A 15,415-nucleotide genomic window follows, 5' to 3' on the forward strand; every position below is an offset into this window, starting at 1 on the left:
CTGCTACAATACCAACCCAACATACAACTGACAAACAATCCACTATGCCCACACCGCAATGCAGCCACCCACACCACAACACACTAACCTCATGCACCTCACTGTCACAACACAAATCATCCTTCAACAAAAACTTGCACCCACCCAGCCAGGTACTGGTGTGTGGTGATTATTTCTTGAAATAATAATTCACCCTTGGGAACGTCGTCATTTTTGGCTTTTCCTCGGGAATACATAAGATAAAATGATATTCACGTACTCTTTGTATGCCATACTAAAAATTTAAATGGAAGGAATTGTGGAGCTGCGTGATTGACAAGGAAAGCACCTAAACATTCCCACACATTTCGTCATGCAACCGTCGGTTTACAAATCCAGGTCCCTGTTCCATTTCCAGGTGCCAACAGACTGGGGTAAAAACACCCTACCAGTGGTGGGCCTGGGTGTCGAACTCGCAACTTCAAGTGTACTGACACAATGATCGCCTTCAGTAATGTAGGCCAGAGTTGTGACAACATTCTTTACGTTAAAGAAGCTGAATAGGTTGTCTGCTAGTTGACCAAGCTTACCAAGGGTTTGACTAACACAAAAATTCCATTGTCTTGAAAAAAGTTCCTAGTATCACTGCAATATTTGACAACAACATTGCTTACGTTGAATCTGCTCATGTCATAGTTGTGTTCAATGATCCTTTTGTTTATAGCCCTAATCATGTCACCAGTCCATGCAAGGAACACTGTACAACCCAGCCCTCCGTCTATTTACGTGTCTTTTTCACCAGGCTACTTGACGCCATCCACGTCCATATGGCCCAGTCGTGTCAGTCCCCGTTCATTCACACCAGGTTTACTCACATCCTTTACATCCATTCAGGTCAGCTCAAGTCCATTCAGGTCAACAGAGATTTCAAGGCTTTTCAAGTCCAGTCAAACCTAATCAGGTCAATTTAGGTTTATCTAATTCATTTTAGAACCATTTAGGTTGCTAGTTCATTTATCACAGTCTGGCTGGGTGTACTCGTGTCTCTCAGGGTAGGGAATATTCTGAGGGGAGTCTATCTACTGGTGGTTCTTGAAGGATGCTGTTTGGGTGCAGGGTTTGGATGGCTGCGGTGGCCAGGGCTGGGGTCAATTCATTTTTGTCATTTCAATTCAATTCTAATTCAGAATATAATTTGAATTAATGAATTCCAGTGCAATTCAATTCAATCGTAAAAAGGAAATCCTCAATTCCAGTTCTGTTCAGTTTATTATGGTCGATATTTCATTCAATTAAAATGTTTTCAACTCAATATCAGTTTTAATCTACCCAGTAACATTAATCTAACGGTTACTTCACTTGATATAGTTTTAACTTTTTTGTGACAGCAAACTGTATATTTTACTGTTTATTTGAGTATATTGTAAGTTAATTATTGTGCAATAATGAATTCGCGTAAAACAGTATAAAAAAATATTTTATCAATTCAGTCATCAGTTCATATCAGTTCATTGATATCAAATCCAATTCATTTCAGTTAGTTTTATTTTTTATTTTTCTCAATTCCAATTCAATTCCAATTAATATTTTTTTAAATCAATTCCAATTCATTGTTTTTTAAATCAATTCCAATTCAGATCCAATTCATAGTTTTTTTTTTAATCAATTCCAATTCAATTCCAGTTCAATTCATAATGGACCCCAACCCTGGCGGTGGCTGTGTGTTTATGTTTGTGAATTACGGTGGTCAGAGACCAGACACAGGTCAGCAAGTCCCACCCAGACGGTCATAGACCAGTCACAGGTCAGCAAGTCCCACCCAGACGGTCATAGACCAGTCACAGGTCAGCAAATCACACCCAGACGGTCATAGACCAGTCACAGGTCAGTAAGTCCCACCCAGACGGTCATAGACCAGTCACAGGTCAGCAAGTCCCACCCGCACGGCCAGATGGCCAATGACGGGTCAGCAAGTGCCACTCTGGCACCAAAATTTAATACAACGGAAGGTATATTTAAGCGTCTAATTCTGCAACATTTTTATTAATAAATTAGAAACTGTGAGGATTCGAACCAGCGCTGGTAAGTACGTGGATACAGCAGCTTACCGACTGAGCTATCCAGCCACCCCAAATTTAATACAACAGAAGCTGTATTTAAGCGTCTAATTCCACAAGATTTTTATTAATAAAGTAAAGCAACTACAAGTCTGCGATCTAGTCCAGCGTCTATTAATTTGTAGTCTCTCACCTCACCCATCATGTCACCGGCCGGTGTGAATAGAAAAAATACACTTTCAGAATTGTATATGAACATTGTTACACTTGCTGTTTACATATTTTTAGTGTAGTATCATGGATATTTACCCAGTAAAATGCCAGCGTCTGTGTGCAGCAAGGTCTACTAAATGAAGGCTACTTGAGAATAAAGGAATGGTTGTTTTGACTCAGAGTGATATGTCCGCGAATGAAAAGACATGAAATGAGGGAAGAATTTTATTAACTCGGATGCAGTGAGAGAAATGAGGGGGAAAGGGAAAAATTGAAATCACTGGTTAACTTTTGGTACACGTGAAAAAAAAAAAAAATAATATAACCTAACCCTTGCATTGTTTTGCAGGTCATTCTTCACGCCTTGCCATCACACTGAGAAACATGAAGGATGAAAATATCTCAGTACTTAGTACAGACAATAATTGTGAGAATATCTAACAATATAAAGTAACTGGGGTGACATTCACAAAAAATACAGTGATGAGCCTGACTGCCATATTGTCAAATATTCTAGTCCGTTCGCCTTTCCTGCCTCCCATTCACCGGTGGTCATACACGCTTGTATGTGACCTAGTGGACTGAGGTGCATATCGTCTTTCCTGCCTCTCATTCATCCGTGTAATCATACACGCTTGTATGTGACCTAGTGGACTGAGGTGCATATCGTCTTTCCTGCCTCCCATTCATCGGTATAATCATACACGCTTGTATGTGACCTAGTGGACTGAGGTGCATATCGCCTTTCCTGCCTCTCATTCATCGGTGTAATCATACACACTTTTATGTGACCTAGTGGACTGAGGTGCATATCGTCTTTCCTGCCTCCCATTCATCGGTGTAATCATACACACTTTTATGTGACCTAGTGGACTGAGGTGCTAAGCATCTTAACTTATGAGATCTGAAAAAAGAAAAAGACATGAACATATAAAACACAAAATTAACAAACCATTGGTCCTTTTATAGTTTAAATACAGAAGAAAATACTTCTGCAAAAATGCATAAATATATAAATAATTCACAAAAATATAACTCACCAATCGGAAGTAAAATCCCCCTCCCAGAACACTAAGCTGACCAGACTAGAGTCCTGTACTGCATAGGGCTGGTAAAGGAAGGTGTACAACGACAACAAAGGACAGGTCAGACACCGACAACGGAACAAAGAGTAATGAACATCTGAAGCGGAAAAGAAACCATGTCAGTCCACTAAATATTGTTTGCAAGATTTAATTCTGGATTAAGCTTTTGATTTAACAGTTTCTCTTTCAAAAATGCATCTCCATGACTCCAAAACCTACCAGTATTTTGAAAATCATTCTCTGTGAAATAATGATAATTGTTCAGTGAGTAAAAGGACAAAAAACAATAAAAGAAAAATGGAAATGAATTTCGGAAGAAGAAGTGTCTAAGGTAAATGATTAAAAAAATACAGACTGAAATAAGAAAAGGGGAAATAAAAGGGGGGGGGGGATTCAAAACCAAAAAAGAAAATAGGAGGACGAATGAAAACAAACACGTAAAAAAGGATGTGTAAAGGTACGATGTGGAAGTGTAGACAGGTATAGTAGTGCCAGGCCGCTCTACCTATCTCCATATCGCCTCCTGCCTCTCTGGGTGTTTACAATGATTTAATACTCTGCGGATTTTAACTTGGCCTAAAACTGCCATCACTCCACCTTGATCTTTGAGCTATAACAAGTGATAAAGACCAGAATACTGTGTAATATACTGTTTACTTAAACATGGCGCAAAATTGCCATCTCTCAATTCTGGATGCAGAGGTAGAACAAGAGATTAACACTGGATGTGTTGCTATATTCTCGCCAGTTTAACATAACCTAAAATTACTAGGTTTCCAATGTTAATGCTGAGCTGTAACAAAAGACTCTATAATATGGTCCTGGTCATCAACAAGTGCTACTGAAAGGATGTAGAACCGTAGTAGCCTTAACCTACAATTCACGTACGGGAAATTCACTGCAAAATGACGAAAACCTTTCCCATGTTGAGGTGGACGAACTGTAGATGTGGCCTAGATATAATGTAGCTAATGGTCATGGTGGGGATGATGATGTAGGTTATTTTTGATGATAAAACAATACATGATTGGCTAATGATGTTGCCAATGACTGTGTGAATAGGCCTAATGATGGTGGTTGTAATGATAGTGATGATGATGGAGACTGGTTTTGATGAAAATGATAATAATATGAATAATGCTGCTGCTGATGACGATGCTGATTAACGTGCAAGTGGTAATGAGAGTGATGTTTATTAGTAATGATGATGATAACCTTACTTTATCTAACATCCTACTTCTCGTTTAGCTTGTAATATAACGAGGAAGGAAAATAGAAAAGAAAGACAGAAAATATGAAAGAAGTAAATAAATGGAAGAATATTAAAGTTGATAACGGAGAAAGCAAAAAAAAAAAAAAAATGACTATATAATGGAGAAATAAATAAGATGATAAAAAGAACGCAAGGGAAAAAAAGGAAAGGAAGGGAGAAAGAATGAAAGAAATAACATTAAAAAACAAAAGGCATACAAATGGAAAATAGAAACCAATATAAAGGAGGAAATAAGTAATTATAATAAAAGTGTAATAAATATATGCAGGTTGTAACTCAGTCCAGGTGTAGTGGAGTGCCAGGCGGCTGCACCTTACTTCATATCCCCTCCCACCTCTCTTGTACCTTGTGATGATGTACTATAATGCAGAAGAAAAGACAACTGAAAAATATAAAAAAATGGTGATGGTGATCATGGTGATGGTGATCATTGTGGTGGTGGTATGATACTGGTTGTTGCCTGTTATTGGTGCTGATACGCATGATTATGGTGGTGGTGAGGAAGATATTAATGACAAAAAAAGGAGACGTCCAACAGCAGTTGAACTCCTGGCCTCTGGTGCAGAGACCCTGGCCGTTCAACTCTACCCAGTCTCATCTCCTCCTTACTTCCTCTTGCCTCCCACCTCTCTTGTAACTTGTTGATCAAGCCCAGTCTGTCTGGCCGAGCAGACCCATCACCCGCAGGCAAGCTCCAACCCTGCAGGGCCTTTTCGTGCAGTGAATCGATGTTCTCTTGCGAAGGACAGAGCCTCGCCACAGCGAGACTTAAGGAAAAGTCTGGAGGTTTGGTTCCTGGGTGGATGCCAGATTTGCATTTCTCCACCCAGTTAGAAGGGGCACCATACCTGGCCCCACATACCCCGTCATTTAGATATATGGTTACCACCCAGCGTTGTCACCAGTTCCTCAACTACATGAAAGAAGTAGGCTTCACACGGTGTGGTCACCTAAAGTAGAAAGAAGAGCAATAAAATGTGACAAGAAAGAAAGGGAGAAGTTAAAAAAGAGGAGGGCAGACATAGATTGAATGAGAAAGAGGATGGAAGAAGCAGGCAGCACTACATCAAGTGCGTGGATGATGGTTGCCACCACCTACCACTTCTTGTAACCTGTGATTCTGTAACGTAATGGAAAACAGTTGGCAGCAAGGTGAAAGAAGTAAAAGAAGAGTAGAAGAAAAAGTATGATTAAGATATAAGAACGTAAAAGACAAAAACAATTTATAACAGAGAAAGAAATGAGATAAGAAGGAGAATGAAGGTAAAAGTACAAGGTAAAGGTGGGAGCAGACGCCATGAGGCGCTTAGCCGCGGTGGTAATCTCGGAAACATAGGCCTTTGAGCCTGTGGCGGGTTGCTCACCCAATATTCTGGGATACAAGGCCACTGCATCATCCAGGTTACCACAGTTACCTTCCCTAGGTGTTACGCTTGGTACTCATTTTATCTGCCAACCCACAAGGGCTGGATGGACACCTGTGTCGAGGAGAAAAATAGAAGTAAAGAAGAAAGAACTAAAGTAGAACAGAAATCAGCAGTAGCGGAATGAAAAAAAGAGAAAGAAAATGGGAGATAAGATGGACCAATACAGGAGCATCCTAGTGCATTGGGTGGAACTCCAGCCACTACATTTGAGTGTCAGGCCGCTCCACCTTACTTCACGTTGGCTCCTACTTCTCTTGATCAATTATTGCTGCAGTATGTGGTGAAGAAAGAAGGAAAACAGTAAAAGAAAAGCAAAAAGAAAGAAAAAGGTAAAGTGAAGACAAAGAAAAAAAAACATGAAAATGAGAGAGAAAAGGGGAAAGGAAATGACAAAGCAAGAAATGGAAAGAATGAAGGAAACTGAGAAAGAAATAGAAATATAAGGACAACGAGAACGAACCAGACCATGAAAAGAAGGAAAAGGAAAGAAAGTCAGGAAGAAAGAAAACTGTGTATAAACTTGGTACAGGTGTAGTAGAGTTCCAGGCCAGTCCACCTTGCGTCATCTTGCCTCTTACCCCTCTTGTTGCTTATGGTGATAGTGGTGAAAGGAAGGACGAAAGAAAACGAGTGATGAAGAAAAGGAGAATGTAAGAGAATAAAGTGAGGAGACAAACATAAAAGAACAATATAATACCCATTCTAGGTGATTTCAGTGTTCACCACCCGCTTTGGCTCTCCTCTCCTTTCACTGCTCCACCTCGTGAGCAAGCCTACATCTTTTCAATCCTTAATGACTTACAGCAACTTGTACAGCACCATACTCGTATCCCTGACCGTCTTGGACAGAGATCCAACGTGTTTGACCTCTTCCTTATGACCACCACAATTTTGCCTCAGGAGTGAGAGAGAGAACGTTAAGGAAATGCTAACGAGGCGCTGGTGGAATGAAGGATGTGTGTGTGTGTGTGTGTGTGTGTGTGTGTGTGTGTGTGTGTGTGTGTGTGTGTGTGTGTGTGTGTGTGTGTGTTGTTATAACCACGACAGGTACAACACACCACCACTAAGCAATTAACCGTAAAGACAAGTACCATCCGAGTCGTAAACGAGGACTGAATTAGGGAAATAATGATCACAGGTTTCAGAATGGTTTTAGTTCCGACTTTTATTTCTATTATTTCCTACCCTGTGAACCTGATGGTTGATATTGGTGTTGGCTTTTACTGTAGCATTCTCTTTATCAATGTACTTTGCCGAGAGAGAGAGAGAGAGAGAGAGAGAGAGAGAGAGAGAGAGAGAGAGAGAGAGAGCAATGCGTAGTGACGGGAAAGAAAGCAACGGAAGGAAAGCGGAAGAGGAAGGGAGACAAATTACCCTGCGCTATTTCAAACCTACCTACCCTACCTTACCCCCTCTACCTTACCAAGCATTAAAAGCAAACACTCTTTGTATTCTTTTAACCACTAATGTCGGGCATTTTTGCCGCATAAACAATGATCCAGCCAAAATCTGACGTGTGATCCGACACGAACAGCTTTATCACTTATGTGGCCTTTTTTTTTTTTTGTTACAGGTTTCAGCTTCGTTGTCGGATACTTTCATATATTTAACCTCACCATTACGATTGTCTGCCCTTAGCTGAATATCGGAGTGTGACTGGCAGAAAAAATAAATATAAATGACACTATTATAATGAAAGGCAAAATAAATATTGCTTCTAACGCCTTCACAGCCAGATGTCTCCTTCTATGCTGAATAAAATCATATGGCGGCAGCAAGAATTATATGAAAAGTTCTCATCCTACTGAGTGAAAACTTGCGTCAGAGAGACCTGACAAAATTACCAAACGTGATAAGTGCAGCTATACAATGGCGGTCTGTAGTTTGTTTACACAACCTTGAAACTGTTTCAGATCCTAATGATATTTGACTAACGAAGCAGCATTATTCAAGCACGTTTGAAGGACTATGATCTCACTCCATTACTTCGGAATCACACACGTGTAAAAGGGTGACTGACCGAAAATTCTAGTTAGCTCTTGCATTAGAGAGTGGGTTAGAAACAGTGGTGCTGGTGTGTGGATAGTGTGTATGGTGAGTGTGTAATGTAAGTAATATAAATTGTCCATCCTGTCGTGTCAAAATCATCACCATCACCATCATCACAAGCCTGCATCTGTAAATGCAATATGTAATATCATTACCACCACCTTCATCATAAGCCTGTACCAGTTGCAGCAATAACTCATACATTGTCTTCTGCAGGATAGTGTTAGAGGAGTTTTAGCAAATAAAAAATCACATACAAGAGAGGTATGAATGGGGATGGAGTGTCTGAACTGAGTGATGCATGTGAAAGTCGAAGATTATTTTGTATTGTGTGTGTGTGTGTGTGTGTGTGTGTGTGTGTGTGTGTGTGTGTGTGTGTGTGTGTGTGTGTGTGTGTGTGTGTGTGAGAGAGAGAGAGAGAGAGAGAGAGAGAGAAGACACGGTGCTAACATATTTAGGCATATAAAAGGACATACTACCAGAACCCCGTTTAATTCCTTTAATATCGGCTGATGACATGTTTTTACTCTGCCTTGCGCCAAACAAGTTCGCTTGCCACTGGGAATCCTTCTGAAATCTAAGACAGAGTTTGGATTTCCAACCCTACTCTTGTGGTGCACATAGGTCGTGAGACAAACACGCCACCACAGAGTCACCGTAGCTCCACCACACTGTATTTCATCCATACATGCAGAGCTATTGCTCTGACTTCCTCTGCCTGTCCATCCATCCTGTCACTCCACCCCATCCTGCCAGTTCATAGGTCATGCCTCCCTAGCTCTCTTCTTTCCCGCCTTCCTTCCACCATTTACTTCTTTCTCCTCGTTACTCCTTCTTCTCTTCCTCTCTTCCTTCACCCTCTCTCATCCATTCTTCTGTTTTCCCTCTTTGTCCTCTTTTTCCTTCTCCTCCGTCTCCAGCTTTGAATTTTCCCTGGCACCTGGAACCTAAACTTATGCCTAAAAGTTTACAGGAAAAAAGTGGGCGGGGGAGAGCTTAGAGAGAAGGACTTTGGCATCCGAAATTAAGTTCAGGTTATTGCCATGAGACTGCTGGACTTTTAATGAACTGCATTATATCTTTGAGGCGGATCTTTACAATTAAATGAGAAACTTGGAAAGAAAGTTTCACATAATATACTTCTGTCTTCTTTGCCCAGATGGATACTGTTTATGTCAACTACATTTTGTAGTCATTTTATCTGCATAACTTCACAATATAAGAGAAAAAATATAAAATTATTATCTGGAAATTACATATATATGGGGATATGCTGGAAAAACGTTGAAGTTTCTGCGAATTATGTCACGGGCTGGGGTTTGGTCAGAGTAGGTACTTGATGACACATCTAGTACTTGAGTTCACTTATTCTTACATTTCTATGAAAAGAAAATTCTTGTCAGTAAAACACACAAAATATTGATTAGATGGATACACACAAATTATTGATAAATCAGGGTAGGTGACTGGTGGAATAATGGCCTCTCTCTGTTTTCCGGAGCTGTCAATATGAAACCTAATGACATAGGTAAGCGTGTAAGAGGCAACGTGGACAGGGAGAGATTGGAACCTCTTCTATACTCATTTCATTTTAACATGTCCTAAAGGTGAGAACTCTTCGTCTTCAGTGTCGAGAATGTAATAGATTAACAATAGATTATGATGCTAGTCACGATGAGTCCTATGGAAAGTTTTAGAGCAGTATATTTAACTTATTTTATCATCAAATTACGTTAAATAAGCCACAAAAGGATGAAAATATCGGCTGAGTTAAGGTGAGTGAACAACAGTAAGAGTTTACTTAGATGGGTGAGATGCGAACGATGGATGACTGAGTTGGGGTGGGGGTGGGGGGTTCTGGCTGGCTGGATTTGTTGGTCAAGTGGTGGAGCACTTGACTGTTACTGGATAAGACACGCAGCGCAAAATAATTGATATTAGAAGTCATAGTCTTCTATGTACATGAAAATATCTGTTTCTCGTAAAGTGAGCGTGATAGAGCAAAAGAAGTGGATAAGTTATTATGAAGGCGCGCTCGCGCGCTCGCACGCAAACGCACACGCACACGCACACGCACACGCACACGCACAGAGAGAGAGAGAGAGAGAGAGAGAGAGAGAGAGTCATATGAAGGACAGATTTAATTCTCTAAAATATGTCTCTGCATCAATACATATTAGGTCCACTACATGACTGGATCATTCCTGAAGAGTAATGGTCATATTTCTCCCTTCCCCATGCTGGAGAAGTATACATGAAGAAAGTGTGACCGTAGGAAGATGAAAGTACAAGCTGGTATTTACTGACCAACGGTATATATGTTCCGAGTCTGTATGTCATCGGCAGAATCGACTGAAATGCAAACAAATGCAAGCATCTGAGTATGACATACAACCAACACCCAGGCCGCCACTGCCAGCACTCAAACCCTGGTAAACAAATCTGGGCCCTCTTTCTGGGCACCAAAATATGAAAACTGTTTAATGTATACAAGTCGGTGTCCCTACCGGAGCACCGCTATGTAAGAAATTTCTGGTATTTACTAATAACAACTCGTAGGTCGTTACTCGTTTATAAGGTTGTTCTTAAGTAGATCAAACAAGTCTCATAGAGTTAGGTGAAACGTAACTTAACCTTAACTCACCTACAATAACTATTTCTCTTCTATCTCATAGCTAATCCCCCCTTGAATTGGCCAATTCGTAAAGGATACTTAGCTAATGAAGAGGGAGTGATCGATAACCGATGACGATGAGGCTGCTTAGTGTAATTGCTTGAGCAAGCAAGCGTCCTTATGGTGCGTATGTACAACCTAGCTTGAGAGTGACAAGGAACAGAGTGAGTGAACGCGGCAATTCTACCTCCCTCATAGAACGGTAGTTGCCAACTTTTAGTTATTTACAGTACTAAATACAGTCAAATTACATCATGATATGTACAGGGCAAATCTAACAAATTAATCTTAGTTCCACTTAAATTAAAGTTAGACCAATTATTCCCTTTAACTATGTAAATATCTTAATTCCACATCTGCCTTAACAGGGGAATCTTTCCCTGCTTGCCACGTCACCTATTGCGCAGACGCAGCTTAGGTCAGTGGAAAATACCACATAATTACATGTATTTACAATGCATAGTTGTCCACAGGGGTTAAATGCAGTAGCATTTAATTTATCAATAACAAGAATTATTAAAGAGAACGTCGTTTCTGGGTTATTAAAACCGCTTGAATAATTAACAACAGTCTCTACGTCCTCTGCCTTTAACCAGGGATAAACTATGATAAATTTAGAGAGCGCAACTGCTCTGGGGGAAAATATTTCCCACAGTTTTGGGGCCGGCGGAAAATGATACGTTGTATCATGTAATATGACCCTTAGCCAAGAGCTCCCTCCATAATTCTCGAGAACCCTGTGCTGCGGCCCTACTAGGTCGCGCCTCTTGACCCGTTTGATCTTCACCATTCTCTGGATCCGGAGTGGTTGCTAACTCAAGGGGTACCAGTTTATCAATAGTTTTTATACTGGTATGTCCCCTGCATTTTATTTTTACGAGTCTCAGCACCCCTTCAGAATCTGGGTGTGTGGAGATCACTTTAGCTAATGGCCACTGGGATCTTGGCTGTTCAGTCTTCACTAAGACCACATCTCCTATGTTAATAACTGATTTGTTGCTGGCAGCTTGATCTCCATAAAACCTCTCGCGTAGGCTCAAAAGATACTCTTCGCTCCAATGTCTATTCCACGTATTCAGCACCCTTTCCAGACGTTGATATCCCTCCCGAAGGTGTTGTCCTAAATCATTAGTTTCTATGTTAGGATCATCAACTTCTTCCTGGATATCCACACAAGGCATCGGATGGAGCTTCCTGCCATGTAACATGTGAGCCGGTGTTAAGGCCTCTAGCGAGTCGCTAGTGTCATCTTGATAAGTCAGAGGTCTATTATTAATCCTGGCTTCAATTTCAGTTATTACTGTTCTTAAATCTTCTCTCGTGATCTTAGTTCTATGTAATGTTTTCCTCAGGCAGTTCTTGACAATACCAATCATTCTTTCGGTAAACCCATTTTGCCATGGAGCTCTTGGAGCTGTGAACTGCCATATACAATTTCGGATTCCCAGCGCCGACTTAACCTTTGGGTCGTTCATTATGTTCAACAGTATGGGAGCTGCTCCAACGAAATTAGTTCCGTTGTCGCTTATTAACTTGCCAGGACAAGACCTTCTAGCGGCAAATCTGCGAAAGACATTGAGGAATGTCTCTGAGCTTAGGTCTTCCGCTAATTCTAGATGGACTGCCCTTGTGTAGGCACAAGTAAATAAACAAATGTAAACTTTATGGGGAGTTTCCTCACCCGTAACAGTTATAGCCCCTGTGTAGTCCACTCTTGTTATATGGAAGGGCCGACTTATGCACACCCTTTCCTTCGGTAGAGCTGGTGGTCCTGGGTAGATATAAGGTCTCTGCTCATACCTCCTACAAATGATGCAGTTTTTGAGATATTTTTTAATAACCTGTCTACCCTTAGGAATCCAGTACCTTTCCCGAATTTGGGCTAAGGTCTGCGGTACACCTCCATGGAGAGTGGAATCATGGGCTTCCTTTATAATAAGTTGTACAAAGCATCCACTCTTAGGTAATAAAATGGGATGTTTGGTTTGGATGGGCAAGTCAGCCTTTACCAATCGGCCTCGACATCTTATCAGACCTTTTCCGTCTAAGAACAAGCCTAAATTCTTCATCAGCTTATTCCTTTTTCCAGTGTCTTGGCCTAAATGTTTATATATTTCCCCGTAAGAATTTCTTTGTACTCTTTTCAGCCAGTATTCTAGGGGATCTAATTTCTGAAACCCCACCTTCTTATTCAAAAATTCAACAACCAATTTAGTAGTATTTAGAAGTTGTCTTATTGATGAAAATCGGCTGATGTCAATCACTTCTGGCTCAGGTACTACTGGATCCAAGTTCACTGCACTAATCTCAGCAATACTGTACTGTTTCTGTTCAGGCCAATCCTTAGTGAGTAACCATTTAGGACCTTTAAACCACAAATTATCTTTGATCAGTCTCCTTACGGTCGAACCCCTCGAGAGCAGATCAGCTGGATTCTGTTTGGAGGACACATGCATGAATTTAAATTTGGAAGACAGCTCTTTAATAGTCTTCACTCTATTACGGACGAAAGGAATTTTACTGTCTTCCTTCCCTATCCAGTAAAGACAAATCTCACTGTCAGTCCATATGTAAATGTCCTCAAACTGAGTATCAAGAGTAATGGTTATATACCTGGCCAATTTAGTTCCTACTTCTATGGAAGCCAATTCCATTTGGGCTAGGGTTCTTTCTTTAATTGGCGCAACTCTGGCTTTGGACATTATAATCTTACTATCCTCTCCTGTTGCGCAATAAGCTACTGCTCCATAGGCCCTTTGAGAAGCATCACAAAATATGTGTAAGTGCGACTTCTCATTACTGTTTATTTTCCTGGGCATACATATGCTTGATGTAGTTTCAAACTCCTTTCTAATCTGTTCCCATTGTTCCACATATGTCTCACCTAATTCAGTGTCCCAGTCTAACTTTTCTCGCCAAGCCTCCTGTACTAAACATTTGCCCCTAATAACTATAGGACTGACCAATCCTAATGGGTCAAATAGCTTGGAAACCTGACTTAACAAGGACCTCTTGGTGAGAGTGACATCAGAGAACTTAAATGGTTTCAAACTTATTACATCAGCTGTTGTATCCCAGTTAAGACCTAACACATTTTGAATTTTGGGAATGTCAGAATCTGGATAGTCCTCTTGTATTTTATTCCTCAAAAGTGGTGAATTTGTATTCCAGCTCTGTAACGGCAAATTTGCCTTCCCACATTCGGAATTGGCTACTTCATAAGCCTTCAAAGCTTCCGACTCTGTATCAGCAACACCTTGCAAATTATCCATATAAAAAGCCTGCCCTATTTCTGGACTTTTGGCATTTTCAAAATGATGCTTTAAAGTGTTGCAAAGTAGGAAAGGACTAGCACAAGAGCCAAAGAGCACCGATCGGAAACAGTAAGTTTTCAATGGACCATCCTCATTTTGAGGATCATGAGGCCAGAGGAATCTTGTAAATTTCCTATCATCATCTCTCAGTCCTATTCTGAGAAAGGCCTTACTAATGTCTGCTGTGTAAGCGTAAGGTTTCTCTCTAAATCTTAGTAACACATTCCCTAACTTCTCTGTTAGTGTAGGTCCAGAGTATAGGCAATCGTTCAAGCTAGCTGATCCCTTGGACGCTTTACTACTACAGTTGAATACTATCCTTATGGGAGTAGTTACTGAATCCTTGCTTACAGCATGATGTGGTAAGTAGTGTCCTTCTTTGTGGTTAACAGGGTATTCTACCTCTTCTATAAATTTATTCTTCAATTGATCCTTTATAATATTATCATATAGGGTCAGATGTTCTGGTTTATCTCTCAACTTTCTTAGACGAGAATTTAACTGAGCTTTAGCTGCTTGGTAATTTGTTGGTAACTCTGAATGGTTTAGTTTCCATGGTAATCCTACCCAATACTGTCCATCCTTAAATTCCACAGACTGGTTATACAGATCCAAAGTTATTTTATCTTCAGGGGTTGGTTCCTCAGAATGTATACCTACACTGTCTAGGTCCCACAATTTGTGTACAGGTTCAATGTTTTCATCCAACAAGTCATTTATCTGAGTAGGTTCTAATTCTGCACCTATTCTAGCTACCATCAATGACTGTGTGGGGGTAACAAACACTGAGTCTACTAGTTTGGCCTCTCCTTTATCTTGTTTTGGAAAAGGCAACTGACCCATAAGAAGGTTACCTCCTGGACTCTTGAACAACTGTACCTTATTCCTTTTAAAAGTCCTATGTAGGAATCTTCCACAATAATCAGAACCAATTATCATTTTTATGGGACCCACAGTATCTGATTCAACATTCCGTTTAGCCAACTTTATCCCTGAGCTTTGTAGATGATCAGAGGTTTCCTTCAATCCCTTTATGTATATACTTGTCTCCATAGTATCAAGCACAGCTGCTGTTATACGGCATTTATATCTGCCTAATTGTATTACAGGTCTAACTAAATCAAAAGACTGAGCTTTCCTAGTTGTTAAGAATCCTGTAATGGCTAGATTTACCTTGCCGATAACTGGTAACTTTAATTTCTCCACAATGTCTGCAGAAATGAAAGTTTTCTGAGCACCCGTATCAAACAGGGTACATACTAATTGGTTTCTATTCTCAAACAATACTTTCACATCTGCTATTGGTACTGCAGCTGGCATTACTAATGGAGCATTCCCTTTTGC

At 40.4% G+C, this 15,415-nt stretch overlaps 1 protein-coding gene across 1 annotated transcript in view; it reads right to left on the minus strand.

Annotated features, from left to right (window-relative positions):
* Positions 1–3,144: 3,144 nt before the first annotated feature.
* Positions 3,145–15,415, minus strand: part of LOC145417097 (ionotropic receptor 21a-like) — a 36,248-nt gene continuing 23,977 nt past the window's right edge. The window contains exon 6 of the mRNA XM_080285887.1: positions 3,145–3,153. Within this exon, the coding sequence (XP_080142013.1) occupies positions 3,145–3,153 (9 nt within the window). The remainder of the gene's footprint in view (positions 3,154–15,415) is intronic.

Source organism: Coenobita brevimanus, chromosome 109 (genome assembly GCF_032717465.1).
Source record: "Coenobita brevimanus isolate Jiangsu-jjx chromosome 109, ASM3271746v2, whole genome shotgun sequence".
Classification (NCBI taxonomy): domain Eukaryota; kingdom Metazoa; phylum Arthropoda; class Malacostraca; order Decapoda; family Coenobitidae; genus Coenobita; species Coenobita brevimanus.